General features: G+C 43.2%; 1 protein-coding gene and 1 long non-coding RNA gene across 2 annotated transcripts in view; one reads left to right on the top strand and one right to left on the bottom strand.

Annotated features, from left to right (window-relative positions):
- The window catches only part of itga4 (integrin alpha 4), a 187487-nt gene that overhangs the window by 95195 nt on the left and 72428 nt on the right, over window positions 1-19864 (bottom strand). The window contains exons 11-14 of the mRNA XM_028806210.2: window positions 14251-14345; window positions 13077-13167; window positions 9273-9318; window positions 2056-2210 (exon numbers count right to left, since the gene is read on the bottom strand). Of these exons, the coding sequence (XP_028662043.2) occupies window positions 2056-2210; window positions 9273-9318; window positions 13077-13167; window positions 14251-14345 (387 nt within the window). The remainder of the gene's footprint in view (window positions 1-2055; window positions 2211-9272; window positions 9319-13076; window positions 13168-14250; window positions 14346-19864) is intronic.
- LOC127528933 (uncharacterized) lies at window positions 16126-19173 on the top strand. Its single transcript, XR_007935556.1, has 2 exons — window positions 16126-16309; window positions 18311-19173. It is a non-coding gene; the product is annotated as an uncharacterized LOC127528933 (long non-coding RNA).

Below are 19864 nucleotides of genomic sequence, written 5' to 3'. Positions count from 1 at the left end.
ATCCTGCTGGTGACTCCTGCCTGTTCATTTAGTTTCTTCACACTCTTAATCCTCTGGGCAGGCCTCCACATACTCTACTTTTGAAAGTCGGCGCACCAATGATGTTACTATGAAACTTACAACCACCAAAACTTTGTAATGGCACCAGGCTTCAGATCACATCTCTGCACAAGAACCTCATTGAGGCAATTGTCTTCACTGGAACTGGCTCAGGGAAGACTGAATTTATTCCTTGCATCCAATGTTTCATTTCTTTTTCTCAACTTCTTTAATACATTACTTCTCCGCTGCGGAGCGCAGGTATTTTGCTAGTGGCATATAAATTACATGTGAATTTCCCCTTGGGATTAATAAAGTATCTATCTATCTATCTATCTATCTATCTATCTATCTATCTATCTATCTATCTATCTATCTATCTATCTATCTATCTATCTATCTATCTATCTATCTATCTATCTATCTATCTATCTATCTATCTATCTATCTATCTATCTATCTATCACTCCAACATCACAACCATCTGAATGAAATATGCAATGCATCTTTTATTACTACATTCATTACAAAATACACTGTAATAGACGGTGCAATGATAAACGTTAACGCTCAAGTCTGTGTTGACTCTTGGAATTTTAAAAGGTTTTAAATGGGTAGCACTGCTAGTACAGTTCTAAGTCCTTTCGCAGCAATAATGGCAAGTAAACACTTCCTACCACTTGATCTCAAGCTTCCACACGGCCATTGCAGTCGGCTCTTCTCTTCAGACACATTGGAAGTGTGTGATTGTCAACAGCTCATCTCAGGTCCTCCCTATGGGGAGTTTGACTGGCCACTCCAACCACTTCTGCGCAATTCAGTTGTGGAGTTGCTTATGCGTTCTGGTGTCTTGTCCTGCTGCATAACATGTTACAGACAGACGACTGGACCTTCTACTGAAAAATATTCAAGTTCCTTCAGTAATGCCATGTATTCAAAGCATCTCCACACCATCACACTAGCACCACCATGTTTTATATCTGTGTGGTCCACAGAGTTCTCCTTGTGGCTCGTCAGTGATTATTCCAAATGTTGGCAGTCATGTTCTTCTTGTCAATCAGAGGTTTCCTCCTTGCACCTCATCCATTTTTCTTCCATCTCTTTTCTATTATGGGGTCCTGAACACTGATCTTAATAGAGTCCTGCAGTTCTTTAGATGTTCTTCTGGGAATCCTCTGGGCCTTCTTGAAATTTGCTGTGCCTTTGGGGTCATTTTTGGCAGGCCAGCCTGTTGCACATGTTCTCCATTTGAAATAATGGTTCTCCCCTGAGGCGCCTTAGAAATGTTTTGTAACCATTTACTGACTGGTAAGTTTCCATAACGCTTGTCCTGATCTCTTCTGGAATTTCCTCTGCTCGAGGCCTAAAGTTCTTTTCAAAAACATTGTGGTGATGGTTTGACTCTCATGTCAGTGCTTTGAGGGAGTAACTAAGGGGGCAATTACCTTTTCACACAAGTAATAGGGATTTGGTATTCTGTGATTGCTTTATCTACTGTTATATTAAGCCATTCATTGTGACAAACATACCAAAAGTGACAACTGCATGGGGGCAAATATTTTTGTCACAGCACCGTTCATGACTCAGGTTCTCATTTTTCTTTTTCATTTAATATTCATTTCAATACTAATTTACTTTTTTTTTTAGAGAACTTTGAGTCAGTGGGCACAACAAAGGCATTTTAAACACAAAATAACTAAAGTGCAATATTTAACGTGGCACCACAGGCTTTTGAACCGTAATCCTATTCCACTTCATTTGCCACATTGGCACCAGCCTAGCAGGGCTCTGCTCGCCAAGACTTTCCATCCTACCTGCCAGTTCATCAGCACTGGCCAAATGTTTAAGGACCCCTCGGAGTCCCTGCCAGGTGGCCTTTTTATTTCACACCTGACCGCCTACCCCTTAAGTCACACACACAGACCACTTATAAGAAGGCAATGACAGAAAAGGTGACAGAACTGTGATGGCTTATGGAGAGGAAAAAAAAAAAAAACAGCGAGGTGAATGGCTCACCAACATGACCAGGAACGCCCTTGGCTTGGACCATGAAGCACACAGTGATGTTGATGCAGACGGCAGGCTGTCTGTTCTCCATGCATTCTGGTCGAGTGCGGTTGACGGTGGCAGGGAGGTGCACAGAAGTATCAACGATGACAATCGCCCGGGTCCTGCAGGGAGAGCAAATGGGTTCATTATTAGCTGGCATGTCCGCCCTTCTTGATATCCGAGTGCCCTCAGGTGTGTTTGCATCTCCCACTACTTACAAAAGGCACAAACATAAAAAATTTAAAAAAAAACTGCTGAAAACAATTTTTGATAATGTGACCTTTTCATAATGTATTTATAGCAAATTTATTCACACAAATTCTGCATCAGTGCACATTTTAAGCTCGGCATTTACTCACAGTAGCGGACTTGACTGTTTTCATAGACTTCACCACTTCTAAATATTCACATTTCATCTTTCCAAGGGTTAGTCTAAGTATCTTATGGTGGCACCCCACACTACTGCCTGCCGCCTGGCCAAAGTGGTCAGGGTTTGAGCTCCGCCCCCCAGCTCCTCTTGCCTGTCTTTTACTCCACCCCCTTAGCCCGCCCCTTTGCTGTTCCCTTCACTTTGTTCCCACCCCCAGCAAATTCTTTGCCTGTATACTGACTCAGCCTTAGCCCGCCCCCTTTGCTCCTCCCCTAGCCACTCCCTTGGACTGCATTTTGCTCCACCCTTAGCCTGTCCCTTTACACCACTTTTTTTTTGCCTCCATTTTGCTTCACCTTTAATCTGTCCCTTTGCTCCTTCCTTTGTCTTGCATTTTGCTCCCTCCATCAGCATGTCCTCTTTGCTCTGCTCCACCCACTCCATTTGCTTTCAAATTTTTGCTTTTCCCTCACCCTTTGTTTCTCGTCACCTGCACTTTTCTCTGCTCTTTCCCGCGCATTATTCCTCATTTCTGATCCACCCTTAGCTCCGCCCCAGTCTTTTATTCCAACCTTAGTCCATCCCTTTTGCTCTTTATTTTGTACTTTTCAGGATCTCCTTTTGCCTGCGTTTTGCTCCACCCTTAATCTACCTCTTTTCTCTCTCCTTTCATCCTCCTTTCACTTTTCTCAACTCCTACCCATTCATTTTACCTGCTTCTCAATACACGCTCAGTCTGTCCCCTCTGCCTCTTCTTCTTCCTCTCTTTTACCCCACCCTTTTTCTTTTGCCTACATGTTTCTCCACCCTTAGTCTACCCCTTTGCTTTGTCCTTTGAGTCTCCTTTCACTTTTCTCTGCTCCTACCCACTCAGTTTGGCCTCATCTTGATCCACTCTCAGCCTATCCCTTTTGCTTCGCCCCTACACCTTTACTTTGCTTCATGCTTAGCTTGCCCACCCAAGCCACTTTTTTTTGCCTACCATTTTGCTCCAACCTGAGTCGCCCGTTTGCTCCTCCTTTTACTTTCAATTTAATCTGCTCCATGCTACTCCTTTGTCTACATTTTGCTCCTCCCTTCACTTTGCTCTGCCCCTACCCACTCTTTTTCTTTTCTTTTGGTCTCACCCTTTGCCAAGCTAAGTTAGCCTGACCCTTTGCTTCTTCCTTCAACTGCACTTTTCTCTGCCCCTACCCACTCATTAGGCCTCCATCTTGATCGACCCTTAGCCTGCTCTTTTGCTTCTCCCTCTAATTGCCCTTTTGCTCCACCCTCCCAGCCACTTCTTTTGCCTGTCCTTTACTCCAACCTTAGCTCGTCCCTTTTACTTTGCATTTTTCTCTGCCCCCATCTTCTCCTTTTGTCTACATTTTGCTCCACCCTCAGTCTACCCCTTTGCTGTGTCCTTTGATTCTCACTTCAATTTCCTCTTCTCTGCTCCTACCCACTCAATTTGGCTGCATCTTCATCCACCTTCAGCTTGTCCCCCTTTGCTCCTCCCTAGCCTCTTCTTCTTCCTGTCTTTTACCCCTCCTTTAGCCCATCCCATTTTCTCTACATGTTGCTTCTTCATTTACTTTACTCCACACCAGCCTCTTCTTTCTTGCCTGAAATTAGCTCCCCCCTTGGTCTACCCCTTGGTCAGTCAGTTGATTCTCCCTTCACTTTTCTCTGCTCCTATCCCCTCGTTTTCCTTGCATCTTGATCCACCTTGAGCCTGTCCCCTTTGATAGATAGATAGATAGATAGATAGATAGATAGATAGATAGATAGATAGATAGATAGATAGATAGATAGATAGATAGATAGATAGATAGATAGATAGATAGATAGATAGATAGATAGATAGATAGATAGATAGATATGAAAGGCACTATATAATAGATAGATAGATAGATAGATAGATAGATAGATAGATAGATAGATAGATAGATAGATAGATAGATAGATAGATAGATAGATAGATAGATAGATATGAAAGGCACTATATGATAGATAGATAGATAGATAGATAGATAGATAGATAGATAGATAGATAGATAGATAGATAGATAGATAGATAGATAGATAGATAGATAGATAGATAGATAGATAGATAGATAGGAAAGGCACTATATAATAGATAGATAGATAGATAGATAGATAGATAGATAGATAGATAGATAGATAGATAGATAGATAGATAGATAGATAGATAGATAGATAGATAGATAGATATGAAAGGCACTATATAATAGATATAATAGATTGTCCAAATCTTCTCCATTTTTAGCCTGCCCCACTAGCCCTCTTCTTTTTGCCTACATTTTGCTCCACTAATTCTATTGGTCTAAAAGTATGGCCGTTTATGAACTGGAGGCCATTCTGTACTATGACGTCCCATTGGTTTATATTTTGGGGTAAAAATGGAATAAAGTTGGTCACTTTGCCTTTAACTCCCATTCACACTCACACAATCTGGCCATGAAGAGAAGAACCATAATAAAGACAGCTGTATCTCAGTAGCCATATTGAGACTGGCATGTGTCCTGTTTCATAACTCCACACAAAGGCCACATGGTAGCTAAGCCAGCCAGACTGAAGATAAGCTGAGAGCGACCTATGGATGCAAGACACACTGCTACTTAGGCTGTAAGGGTATGGTGGGCCACTATTTACATTGTATTCCGCTTCTACAATATTTTTAACTATATTATCAATAATACATAATTAAATGTTGTCACACACATGCACATGGGGGTGCAGCACGGGGATCTAACTAATTCTGAAGCGCAGGTATAGGCGGTAACTAAGTGTGCTAATGCCTTTTCTTCCATTCTTTCAGGAGCAGTAAGAACTTCCTTCCTCCCTCTTCTGGCTTCAGACCACGCCCCCTGATGACCTCACATCCCTCCCTCCAGATAACCCGCCTCTTCCTGTCCCTTCCACTATAAAAACACACCCCCTTTGCTCACCAGGCAGTCCTTGTTGGTGACTCAGTCTCGACACACTACTTGGCGGAGTATCACGCAGCATTTTTTTGTCCCGAGAAATGACAAAATACGGGATGGATTCTCCCAAAACTTTTCCTTTGTCTGTCACTCTTTACAATGTGTGAACGAATTCCCGCCTGTTCCTTTACTCGGTCTAACTGCCTGAGGTTTAGATGTTAAAAAGGGGAAAAGGGAGGAAGAGCTGACCTGAAGTAGTGTACCTGAATACAAAGTTGTCACACACACACACGCAATTAGGGGGCGGCCATTGGCCGAGGTCTCCCGGACTATTTTTGACTTCCTCTTGTATAATTTTAATCTCCACTGTTGTCAATTGGCTGTAGTTCATCCATCCATCAATTTTCCAACCCGCTGAATCCGAACACAGGGTCACGGGGTCTGCTGGAGCCAATCCCAGCCAACACAGGGCACAAGGCAGGAACCAATCCCGGGCAGGGTGCCAACCCACCGCAGGACACACACAAACACCAAGCACATACCAGGGCCAATTTAGAATCGCCAATCCACCTAACCTGCATGTCTTTGGACTGTGGGAGGAAACCGGAGCGCCCGGAGGAAACCCACGCAGACACGGGGAGAACATGCAAACTCCACGCAGGGAGGACCCGGGAAGAGAACCCAGGTCCTCAGGTCTCCCAACTGTGAGGCAGCAGCACTACCCACTGCGCCACCGTGCCGCCCTGGCTGTAGTTCACTGGCTAATTAATGGACAGGTATTGTTGGTATTCATTTATGTTTTAATCAGTTTCTGCCTTGTCATCTGTGTGTTTTAACAAATCTGCATTTATATGTCTACCAGTTCTGTATTTAGTGATTATTATGAGCTATATGTGCATTTTAACTGAGAACTGCTCACAGCACTCTGCATCTGCCCTCAGTGATGAATACTACAGTATATACTCATGTTTAAGTTCTCCTGTGAATAAGTCGGGACTTGATTTTACCGTATAATTTCTGGTCTTTATATATAATATATGTTACTGTGGCTGTCTGTTTGTCTGCCCAGGATTTTAAATCACCTGTAGCTCGCAAACCGTTTCACTGATTGACCTGAAATTTGCTACACATACAGTGCATCCGGAAAGTATTCACAGCGCTTCATCACTTTTTCCACATTTTGTTATGTTACAGCCTTATTCCAAAATGGATTAAATTCATTTTTTTCCTCAAAATTCTGCACACAACACCCCATAATGACAACGTGGAAAAAGTTTTACTTGAGTTTTTTGCAAATTTATTAAAAATAAAAAAATTGATCTCAATCTCAAATAATGTACAGTAATCCCTCGCTACTTTGCGGTTCACTTTTTGCGGATTCACGACTTCGCGGATTTTATATGTAAGCATATCTAAATATATAACGCGGATTTTTCGCTGCTTCCCGGGTTTCTGCAGACAATGGGTCTTTTTAGTTCTGGTATTTGCTTCCTCAGTTGGTTTGCCCAGTTGATTTCATACAATAGATGCTATTGGCGGATGGCTGAGAAGCTACCCAATCAGAGCACGCAGTTAAGTTCCTGTGTGCTGCTGATTGGCTCAGCGACGGAGTGCTGCATTAACCAGGAAGTCTCATCTCACTCATTCAACATTAACGTGCTCTTGCTACTGCATTCAGGGGATTATCACCTTCAATCATCATCATTTTTACTGCGCAGCATATTCATCACCATCATCACGTCATATATAGCTATGTGTACTTCGCTATACAGTAAGTGTAAACTTATCTACCGATTTCATATTGCTTAGCAGTTGTCCCTGTTATTAATAGAGTAAAGGGTGGGTTGTAAACAATACAGGGAGGGTTTAAAAACATCCAAATACACGTTAAATAATTAAATAAATATGGTGCCCCTACTACGCAGAAATTCAGTTATCGCGGTCGGCCTTGGAACCTATCTCCCGCGTTAAGTGAGGGATTACTGTACTTTACAATACAATGTGGTAAGGTGAGGTCCGCGGCTGATTGCCTTTTAAAATACAAGGGGGCTCTGCCCCCTACTCATTTCGCTCGCCAAACCCCCCCTGCCTGCGCTAAATTCTAGCCTCTTTGCAGTTCTGTCGCTCACTATGGGGATGCGGATGTAATTTAAACAGATTTTTATTTTCATGGGAATTGTTACATATGCATAATAGAACTACTTTACATTACAGCGAGTAGTTAACCATAGTAAAAAAGAGTAAAACGTAATAATTTGAACGTAAATTATGTTTCATGTTGCGTCAGAGGTATTCGTTGCGTATTACAGTTTTGTTCTGTTTGGCTCTGAAATTAACAAGCAAATACTTTTTAAACTTACACTTTTACTGTTTTACTGTTATTGATTAGAAGATATTGCCATATATTAAAAAAGTTTTGAACAGATCCTCTCGTTTGTTAAATTTTTTATGTCTCATCTTGCGGGACTTCCAAAAAGTGTTGTCGCGTCACAGGATTTTTTTATATAATAGAGAAAAATAATCACCACACTGGCAGCTTAAGGTGTTAGTGTGGGACGTGATGCAACGCTGGCGTTTCCACACTTAAGTGCACAGGTGAGGAATCGTCCATGTCCATAACTGATGCCGGGGGCGGCTAATCGCCACACCTGTGCCACATCCTCACATACAAGATGAGAAGCGCGAGTGTAAAAAGGGGGGAAAAGAAATGGAATGAAAATGGAGAGAGAGGTTAGAATCCGGCTGACGAGTAGTCTTGGTGAAGAGGTGCAGTGGTAGTGCTGCAGCTTTGCATTAAGGAGATTATGGGTTCACTTCCCGGGTCCTCCCTGTGTGGAGAGTGCTTTGAGTAGTGAGAAAAGCACTATATAAATGTAAAGAATTAATATTATTCTTATGATCTGACCACCTAGAGGATAAAGGCAGCACGAATAGGGGCCCCAGAAAAGAGGGTGGGTTGTGGCGCTCTAAGGGCTGGTTGGCCACACTGAACAATGGCGTGGAGTGGGACTAGCATGGCTGTTCACCTCCCCAGGCACTGCGAGTGTGTGAAGGATGATGGGAGGAGTGCCAACCTCAGATGGTCTGGCTGCGCTGTGAAGAGGCAGCCAAGACGGGGGTCAGGGGATGAAGCTCGTGGCTGTGCGAGTGATGGGTGAGCCGGGGAGACGAAGATGGAGGTGGACTAGGATCTGAAGGAGCCACTGACTGCATTTTTAACCTCCGCTTTTAACGGATTGATTTCTTGTATTTTAATCCCCCACTCTCCATTTCTTTTTATGGATTATTAATTTATGGACGTGTTTGGAGAACTGCACTGTGGACACTGTTTTTGGTTTTGGTTTGATTCCTTTTTCAATAAAAGCAGGGAACACTTTTTCCACCATCCCCTTGCTCCATGTGTGATTTGTCCCCATCTGTCAGCTCATTCGGTCGTAACTATCGACGGTGTTGGGTTCGAGGAGGAGCCTGGAGTGGACCAGAACTACACACAATACACCAGACGAGGACTCACCAGCGCATTTCTGAAGTCTGGGCAGGACGTCCCTTGCTTTATATTCAACAGTGTTATGAAATGACCTAACCTTTTGTTTGTCTTTTTAATCGGTTCTGCACAATGCTCAGCTGTTGTGTCAACACAAACCCCTAAGCCCTTTACTGGGTCATCTTCCTTTAGCTCTGTGTCTCCCACCATGTATTTATAATTGATGTTCCTTCAACCCTGTGTGTAGCGCCTTGCACTTTTGTACATTAAACTGCATCCTTTAAGTGCTCGACCAGGTCTGAAGATGGTCCAGGTATTTCTGATTTTTTTTTAACTGCCATTCCTCACATTTTCACATCACCTGCAAATTTCACAAGTTTATAAACGAAATCAGCCTTACCTCAACACCACCGCAGCTTCGGACAAGAAAGCTCCGACCACCAAATCTGCAAAAGACAACAAGATTAATGTAGTGCAGCAGTGGCACTGAGAGCCATTGAGACGAAAAGCTCACATCCAAAGTGATCAGCTGGATGGGACCACACTGCTCTAAAGGTAACAAACAGGAAACACTAAACTGGCCCTTGGTATGTACGTGATGTCCAGGAACTGTTCCTTCCTTGCACCCTGTCTTCCCTACAACCATGGTATGGATGGATTGACTCCCTGATGGTGATGAAGGCAAACCAGGAACTTGCATCTCATTGTACTGACAACTTTTGTCCTCTAGAGGGAGCAGCATTACACAAATAACGTCACAGAGCGCTCTCAGGCCAACTTAATCAAGTTCAGAGACAGGAATAGGGGAACAGAGAGTGGACTCCATCCCAGCATGCATGGGGCTCAAGGCAAAAACCAATCCTGAAAATGATGCCAATCCATCCCTGGATCAACTCGCACAATCTAAAGGGAACTTTTGCTCCTATCTCGGATTTTCAGTTTTGTTTAGAGCTCCTGTCTTGATTTTTGGGTCTGATTATCATCCGTTTTACTGTCTCTTGCCAGTCCTTTTTGATCTTTCATATTTATTCCTGGCTTGGGAATGGACAAAGAGTGCCCCCTACAGACCAAACCAGTGATAAACTGGCAGTCAGTGTGGCACTGGCCACTGCTTTACACTTGATGACGCTGGGCTGCTCTATGGCTCCCTCTACAGGCAAACTTGGAATGAACAAAGTGAGTTCACAAAATAGATAGATTTATGGATGGAAAATTTAAATAAATTTGCACAGCAACACAAACATTGAAAAAGGCAAAGAGACCAAATGTCTCAAAACAGACAGCAGATGGAGGCTGAGGTGCAGGGCTGCCAGTGCGGCTACAGTTCTTAATATCTAACTGGTAGAACTGCCTAACAGCTACGGCCCCCACGGTCACCCATAATCCATTAATAACACAATGCTATCCTGCCTGTCACATCTTCACTGTGTCCCAGTGATTCTTCCCCCCTCCAGTATGAGTTCATCCAAACTTCACATTAATGTACACCAGGATTTCCTGCTCTCTTGGGCTTAAAGAACTAATCAGGTCAAAGAACAACTTAGGATTGGAGATATCAGGAGGACCACTGCACCGCATGTCTCCATACCAAGGAGGAGGAAAAGGGAAAGAATTCCAGGAAGCTTGGAAAAGAAACGCCCGACAATACTGGGAAGGCAAGAAACTACAGCAAGATGAGAAACCTGGGGAAGTAGCGTAAACACGCAGATATAATGAAGCTATCCGCATCCTCCCACGGCAATCCGGCCACCAAATAAACTGGGAAATGTGACCAGGAAAAAAAGGAAAGGATCTGGAAAATCTACTGACTTAACCAGTGTGAGGAACAGGCGACACTGGGAGAGGTAAACTTACAGTCAACGCGGCCAAGTTGGTGAGCGGCTGAATGGAAATGACCACCTCGGCAATGGCTGCCAAACAACATACAGTACTGAAGATAGATAAATAGACAGGAAAGTAAAAATACATATATCAAAGAGAGACGCGGAGTACTGTCACTATATACCAAGAAGATTAAAATGACATAAAGTAAAAGGAAGAATAGATAGATAGATAGATAGATAGATAGATAGATAGATAGATAGATAGATAGATAGATAGATAGATAGATAGATAGATAGATAGATAGATAGATAGATAGATAGATAGATAGATAGATAGATAGATAGGCACTATATGATAGACAGACAGACAGACGCTATATGATAGATAGATAAAGATAGAAAGGCACTATATGACAGACAGACAGACAGACAGACAGACAGACAGACAGACAGACAGATAGATAGATAGATAGATAGATAGATAGATAGATAGATAGATAGATAGATAGATAGATAGATAGATAGATAAAGATAGAAAGGCACTATATGATAGACAGACAGACAGACACTATATGATAGATAGATAAAGATAGAAAGGCACTATATGACAGACAGACAGACAGACAGACAGACAGACAGACAGACAGACAGACAGATAGATAGATAGATAGATAGATAGATAGATAGATAGATAGATAGATAGATAGATAGATAGATAGATAGATAGATAGAAAGGCACTATATGATTGATAGATAGATAGATAGATAGATAGATAGATAGATAGATAGATAGATAGATAGATAGATAGATAGATAGATAGATAGATAGATATGAAAGGCACTATATAATCGATAGTTACACAGAAGTGGCACTATATGACAGACAGACAGACAGACAGATAGATAGAAAGGCGCTATATGATAGATAGATAGATAGATAGATAGATAGATAGATAGATAGATAGATAGATAGATAGATAGATAGATAGATAGATAGATAGATATGAAAGGCACTATATGATAGATAGATAGATAGAGAGATAGATAGATAGATAGATAGATAGATAGATAGATAGATAGATAGATAGATAGATAGATAGATAGATAGATAGATAGATAGATAGATAGATAGATAGATAGATAGATAGATAGATAGGAAAGGCACTATATAATTGATAGTTACACAGAAGTGGCACTATATGAGAGACAGATGTAAAAGGCCCAGTAAAACTGATAAATGGATTTACAGGAAAGTCCCCATACAATAAACAGATAGCTCTAAGATGGTACATTTAATAAACAGAAAGGAAAGTCACTATTTAAAAGATAATTGGTTAGGAGAGGCACCTTATAACTGATGGTGATATAAATTGAGGGGGCTGCTTGTGCTGGATCCTCTGAGATAAAGTATGCAGACGTGTCAATCAAAGTGGCACTCACTGTCTGCCTCTGTATGCGCCAGTTTGGCCTCTGCCCAGCTTTCTGTGCCCCCAAGCAAGTCACCTGATTGCTACGAGCCTCTGTTATTCAATGACACACACTGAATGCCATGGAGGGCATCTACAGTAATGTCTGGGTGTGTTGTGTGTGCGTTCTCAGCGCCCCATGACAGAAGAGGGTGTTTTTTCCAATTCACCTCACTCCCCCACCCCTTTTTAATCAAATAATGGAGTGTCTGAGGGCTGTAATGCCCAAATGAGCAAAGGGGATCCCACAATTTCATGAAAAGAGCGAGTCTTGCACCATAATCAAATGTGTGAAATACCGTGCAGCAATAAACTCCCTGATGTCTGTGCTATACACTATTAAAAAGTATGATCAGCTCTCTGTTATGGAGATAAATCACCATGGGTCCTGGGGAGGGTCTTAATCCAGCCTTACTCAAATGATGGCACGCGCTTTAACTCCCAGACCCATTACTGTCTGTCGGGACATTTCACGTTCCTCGCATGTCTCTATCCTGGGCACAACCAAATGTATCCCACATGTCAAACGGGTGCAAATGAGGTGAACTGGCAGCTGCACATTGTAGCTGAGTGTGGGTGGACCTGGGATGAGCGGCTACTCTGTCCAGTGCTGGTTCCTGCCAGGCACCTGATGTTACAAGGATAAGCTCCAGCTTCCCAGAGGGTGAAATGTATCAGAAGAGTCACAAAAAGTAATGTGTGATCTTCCTACAAGAGGAGAGCTGGACAGAAAGGGTGAAAAATGACAGGCTATTATAAAAAAAAAAAGAAGAAAGATTCACTGGCTGCAAAAGACGGGCACATTGGGTGGGTCTTCAGCTTTACTTTGTCAGGCCTCTGTGTTCTAATGAAATGCACTATATAAATGCAGCACATCGTGTTTGGGAAGTCTTAGCAACATAACGTGATGCCTACCTGGATACCCGTTATCATCCACGTCCACACCTCCTGCCACAGACTGGCCAAACATCTTAAAAGGGTGTCCAAGGGTCTCTCCAGTAATTCTCTGGAATTAAAAAGGAGACATTAGGTAGCTACAGTAGATGTGAATGACAGTATTAGATAGATAGATAGATAGATAGATAGATAGATAGATAGATAGATAGATAGATAGATAGATAGATAGATAGATAGATAGATAGATAGATAGATAGATAGATAGATAGATAGATAGATAGATAGATAGATAGATAGATAGATAGATAGATAGATAGATAGATAGATAGATAGATAGAGCACTATATAAAAGTACAGACTGATAATTCCATAGTGTTAGGTGCCCTTCCGGTGGCCTGTGGACTGATCTGTTGCTTTTGTCACAGATGTCCCCCTAAACCCCACCTACTCCATCTCCATCTACAGACTCCCAACTTCAGCCCAACATGCCCTGATTAGAGATGCTGATTGGCTGAGCCGTTTATCAGTCATTTAAGTCATCACCACCCCTCCTCAATTCTGTGTCTCTTCTTGGTGAAGATTTTGTCATTTGATTAGATGGCCAGTACGGACTTTCCTATTAAATGACCAGAGAGGGTGTATGAGTGTCCAGTGGGCCGAGGTCCCCTGTACTCTAACTGTTTCTTACTTTGTCTGTTCTTACTGACTGTGGACCCCCAGAGGTTTATTTTCTCCTTTAAATCTGACGACTTTGTTTTGGTTTTTCTCTCCTTAGTTTGTTACGGTCAGCGTCCATTTCTATTGCTCAGCTTTGTGTGTCTGACCCCGTTTGTCTTTTTCTGTGTCATTTCTACTGTAGTTTGCTCTAACGCTCTGAGCCCCACACTCAGTACAGACTGGCATAGTAAAACTAAACTGAGGTCTCAGTTGCCATGGCTTGCACCCTGGCATGTGAATGACGGCTCAAACCTGAGAAGTCCACTTGTGTATACCCTCACATTCCACAGTGTTGACCTGATGCATGGCTGACAACTTCATTAACGACCATCCGCTTCACCTCTGACTCATCGTCTCTTTTGTGTGTCTCAGTGACCTTATTAATCCCTGATGGCTGACTTCTGCTTCTCAAGCGTGGACTTTAAAGTTGTAACCCGACCCTTGGATTGCTGCCTGCCTGCTGATGTGTACCTACTTGAGAGAAGGAGCGTGAGATCCCCTTCTTCCGGCCATTGTAGATGTAAACAGCGCCTGTCAGATCGTCCTCCTGTGGTGCGCCGACAGCAAGATCTGCAAGACATTTGGATTTGAAAACATCAGCACATGGCGCGAGTTAACTGCTGCGCTTTGGAAAAAAATGCTTACATGAGAATGCCCTTTAAAGTACCATTTATGAAACAAGCCTCATTAGGAGCGCTGCCACCGCCACAGGCACTCGAGTGGGGGAAGCAGGACTGGCGCTCACAGGGTTTTAGTGAGTGTGAGGCACAGAGAGGCACGCGGGGGTCGACACACGTCTGCTTTGGACTCTGCTCTTGTTGTTTTGGTTTTTTTCTTCCCCAAAGACCACACAACAGAGTGTGGGCTCCCCAAAAACCCCCTGAGCTGTTTGTCCATGCGTCTTTGGAGTCATTTTGCAAGATGGCTATTGTGCTACCAATGGACAAGCCACAGATCTGCACCAGTGCCTGGGTCACTTTCTCAAGTGACTGACCTGCTGTCTCAAAAAAAGGAAATTTCTCTCTAAAACTACAAGAGAACACATAGAGAGAGAGAAAAGACACCAAAAAACAGAAAGATAAGAAAAATATGAAAGGCGACGAACACAAAGGTACAAAGACAAACAGACAGACCAATCACAGGCAGGCAAGCAGACAGATAGAGAGCCATATGTGAAAGGCACCATATGATAGATAGATAGATAGATAGATAGATAGATAGATAGATAGATAGATAGATAGATAGATAGATAGATAGATAGATAGATAGATAGATAGATAGATAGATAGATAGATAGATAGATAGATAGATAGATAGATAGATAGATAGACGGACAGTATAAAGTACAGCCAGACAAATCAATAATGTTAGGTGGGCTTCAGGTGGCCTGTGAACTGATCTGTTGCTTTTGTCACAGATGTCCCCCTAAAACCCACCTACTCCATCTCAACCTGCAGACTCCCGACTTTAGTCCAGCGCACCCTGATAAGAGATGCTGATTGGCTGAGCTGCTTATCAGTCATTTTAGCCATCACCACCCCTCCTCAATTCGGTGTCTCTTCTTGGTGTCCTGCTGTGCCACTCGGTGCCACTGTTCTTACTTGTCAAGCTGTTGACATGCCAATGGAAAGTCACCTGAGATAAAGGGTACCTTGACATCAAAGGATAGTTCTAAGATGAAATGGACTCAAACCCATGGCACAACATCTGTAAAGCAGCACCACTTTTGATTGTTCAACTTTGCCACCCTACAAATGAAAGACATTTGCAATGTTGTTATTCTATGGATCTACAGTACGTTTCAGCCCACTAGAGTTGCAACTGCAGTGAAATGACACCCCTGAAACATGTCTAGAACTGCCATTGGCTTCAATAATGAGTGATCAGGAACATCGGCTGCAAGTACTCATCCATGGAGAAATCGTTGATACATACTCATTGGTCCACTTTCAGTAGGTCTTCAATTTGGGTGCTCACATCCAGCCTAAACACTAAAAGCCAACAACTTTAAGGTATCGGTGAAGGTAATCGATGCAAACGGTAAACTCTTAATTTTCTAAATATATGTTCACATCTTAATTTTTAATGGAATCTTGGAAAGTGAGAGGATGCCTGAGGAGTGGAGAAGAAATGTACTGTTGCCGATTTTTAAAAATAAGGGGGATGTGCAGAGCTGTAGAAACTAGAGGGGGATAAAACTGATAAACCGCAGCATGAAGTTATGGGAAAGAGTACTGGAAGCTCAGTTAAGATGGGAGATGATGATTAGTGAGCAACAGTGTGGCTTCATGCCAAGAAAGAGCACCACAGATGTGATGTTTGCTCTGAGGGTGTTGATGAAGAAGTTTAGAGAAGGCCAGAAGGAGTTGCATTGCGTCTTTGTGGACATGAAGAAAGCAGATGACAGGGTGAGGAGACAGGAGCTGTGGTATTGTATGAGGAAGTCAGGAGTGGCAGAGAAGTACATAAGAGTTGTACAGGATATGTACGAGGGAAGTGTGACAGTGGTGAGGTCTGCAGTAGGAGTGACGGAGGTGGGATTACATCAGGGATCGGCTCTGAGCCCTTTCTTATTTGCAATGGTGATGGACAGATTGACAGATGAGATTAGGCAGGAGTCCCCATGGACTGTGGTGTTTGCTGGTGACATTGTGATCTGTAGAAAGAGTAGGGAGCAGGTTCAGGAGACCCTGGAGAGGTGGAGATATGAGACGAGAGGAGATGAATGAAGATCAGTAGGACCACCAAGACAGAATACATGTGTGTAAATGAGAGGGAGGTCAGTGGAATTGTAAGGATGTAGGGAGTAGAGCTGGTGAAGGTGGATGAGTTCAAATACTTGGGATCAACAGTACAGAGTAACGGGGATTGTGGAAGAGAGGTGAAGAAGAAAGTGCAGGCAGGGTGGAATGAGTGAAGAAGAGTGTCAGGAGTGATTAGTGACAGACAGGTATCAGCAAAAGTGACAGGGAAGGTCTACAGGATGGTAGTGAGACCAAGTATGTTATATGGGCTGGAGACGATGACACTGACCAGAAAGCAGGAGACAGAGGTGGAGGTGGCAGAGTTAAAGATGCTAAGATTTGCATTGGGTGTGACGAGGATGGACAGGATTAGAAATGAGGACATTATAGGGTCAGCTCAAGTTGGGAGACCAAGTCAGAGAGGCGAGATGGTGTTGGTTTGGACATTTGCAGAGGAGAGATGCTTGGTATACTGGGTGAAGGATGCTAAGGATAGAGTTGCCAGGCAAGAGGAAAAGAGGAAGGCCTAAGAGAAGGTTTATGGATGTGGTGAGAGAGGCCATGTAGGTGATGGGTGTGCCAGAGCAAGATGACGAGGACAGGAAGATATGGAAAAAGATGATCCACTATGGCAACCCCTAACAGGAGTAGCCGAAAGATGAAGATGTTCACAACCTGAAAATGCGCATTCTCGAACCATCTTCTTGAAAGACAAAATTGCTCTAAGCAGTTTCTGACACGTGTTTGGTTTCATGCTGATCAGCTTCCCTAGTTAATCAGTCTAAACGCCTCCCATGATGACACCTGTGAGCAGACCAGTGAACAGGAAATGTATTCTGACCTCAAGGAAAATAGTTCTAAGATGAAATGATCATTTCCAGTTTCCTTTAATTTTCACAAGGATGCCTCATAAACATGGAAGGCACGCTTTCTTAAATTGAAGCCATTGCTACTGCAAAGTGGGCATATCTGGTAAAGTTGTAAGGCTTTTTTATTAACCTTTGGACCCGTGTACCCTTAAGCCTTTTTGTAAGCTGCAACAACAAATGAGGTATTTGTAAAATTTATTTAAAAAAATGCCTTAAGAACACAATTTCAAGAGGCAAATTAATACACAGATGTGGACAAATTTATGGGTATCCTTGCAGCTCATTGAAAAAGTGCTGTATACCACCTGAAAAGCAATTGTCCCCTGTGTACCTGCATTCCTTTGAGATGTCATCGAGCAAAGCAAAGCAAGTGTGACAAGAGATCAAATGACGCTTAATCTACAAATTACCTGCACACATTTGTTGGTACCCCTAAAAAAGATCCTAAATAATTGGATGCGAGTGATTTTTCAATCCACTCGTTTTGTTGAATTCATATCACACACATTTCCAATCGTGCAATCAGTCATTCGGCCAATTTAAATGGAGAAAAGGCATCACTTTGCTGTTTGCTGTAATCGTGTGTCCCCATACTAAACACGCAGCAGAGAAAGCAAAGGAAAGAGTCGTCTGAGAAATCAGAAAATAAATGATAGACAAGCATGTGAAAGGTTTCATGCCAAGAAACAGCACCACAGATGCCATGTTTGCTCTGAGGGTGTTGATAGAGAAGTACAGAGAAGGTCAGAAGGAGCTGCATTGCATCTTTGTGGACCTGAAGAAAGCATATGACAGGGGGCCTCGAGAGGAGCTGTGGTATTGTATGAGGAAGTCGGGAGTGGCAGAGAATTATGTGAGAGTGGTACAAGATATGTATGAGGGGAGTGTGACAGTCGTGGGGTCTGCGGTAGGAGTGACGGAGGTGAGATTACATCAGGGATCGGCTCTGAGCCCTTTCTTATTTGCAATGGTGATGGACAGGTTGACAGACGAGATTAGACAGGAGTCCCCATGGACTGTGATGTTTGCTGATGACATTGTGATCTGTAGCGAGAGTAGGGAGCAGGTTGAGGAGACCCTGGAGAGGTGGAGATCTGCTCTAGAGAGGAGAGGAGTGAAGGTCAGTAGGAACAAGAGAGAATACATGTGTGTGAATGAGAGGAAGGTCAGAGGAATGGTGAGGATGAAGGGAGTAGAGTTAGCAAAGGTGGATGAGTTTAAATATTTGGGATCAACAGTACAGAGTAATGGTAGGTGTGGAAGAGAAGTGAAGAAGAGAGTGCAGGCAGGGTGGAAAGGGTGGAGAAGAGTTTCAGGTGAGATTTGTGACAGACGGGTATCAGCGAGAGTGAAAGGGAAGGTCTACAGGACGGTAGTGAGACCAGCTATGTTATATGGGCTGGAGATGATGGCACTGACCAGAAAGCAGGAGACAGAGCTGGAGGTGGCAGAGTTAAAGATAATAAGATTTGCACTGGGTGTGACGAGGATGGATAGGATTAGAAATAAGGACATTAGGGGTCAGCTCAGGTTGTACAGTTTGGAGACAAAGTCAGAGAGGCGAGATTGCATTGGTTTGGACATGTGCAGAGGAGAGATGCTGAGTATATTGGAAGAAGGGTGCTAAGGATAGAGCTGCCAGACAAAAGGAAAAGAGGAAGGCCTAAGAGAAGGTTTATGGATGTGGAGAGAGGGGACATGCAGGTGATGGGTGTGACAGAGCAAGATGACGAGGACAGGAAGAGATGGAAAAAGATGATCCGCTGTGGCAACCCCTAATGGGAGCAGCCAACAAAAGAAGAAGAAGACAACATGTTAAAGTCAAAGGCTAGAAGACCATCTCCAAGTAGCTTGATGTCCCTCTGACAACAATTACAATTATTATGAAGAAGCTGAAGGTCCACAGGACTGTAGCCAACCTCCCTGGATGCGGCCACAAGAGGAAAATCAATCCCAGAAAGGACAGAAGGACACTTGGAATGGTAGATGAAAAGCCATGGGCAACTTCCAAAGAGACACAAGCTGAACTCCAAGGTCAAGGTCCATCAGTGTCTGATCACACCATCGGTCGCTTTTTGAGTGACAGTGGGCTCAATGGAAGACGACCCAGGAGGACTCCACTGTAAAAAAAAATCCAGACTGGAATTTGCTAAAATGCATATTGACAAGCCACAGTTCTTCTGGGAGAATGACAGGTGAGACAAACTGGAGCATTTTGGCAAGTCACATCAGCTCTGTGTCGACGGACGAAAAACAAGAAGCTTTCAAAGAAAATGACCACCTTAGATACTATGAAACATGGAGGAGTCTCGCTAATGTTTTAGGGCTTCTTTGCTGTGTCTAGCATGGGGTGCCTTGAGTCTGTGCAAAGAACAATGAAAACTCAAGACGATCAAGGCATATGGGAGCGAGTGTCTGTAGCAGGTCATGGACCCTCCAACAGGATAATGAGCCAAAGTACACAGGTAAAAGCACC

The sequence above is a fragment of the Erpetoichthys calabaricus genome, chromosome 8 (genome assembly GCF_900747795.2).
Source record: "Erpetoichthys calabaricus chromosome 8, fErpCal1.3, whole genome shotgun sequence".
NCBI lineage: Eukaryota > Metazoa > Chordata > Cladistia > Polypteriformes > Polypteridae > Erpetoichthys > Erpetoichthys calabaricus.
The sequence above is the reverse complement of the archived record's forward strand: the minus strand, read 5'-3'. Positions and strand labels throughout refer to the sequence as shown.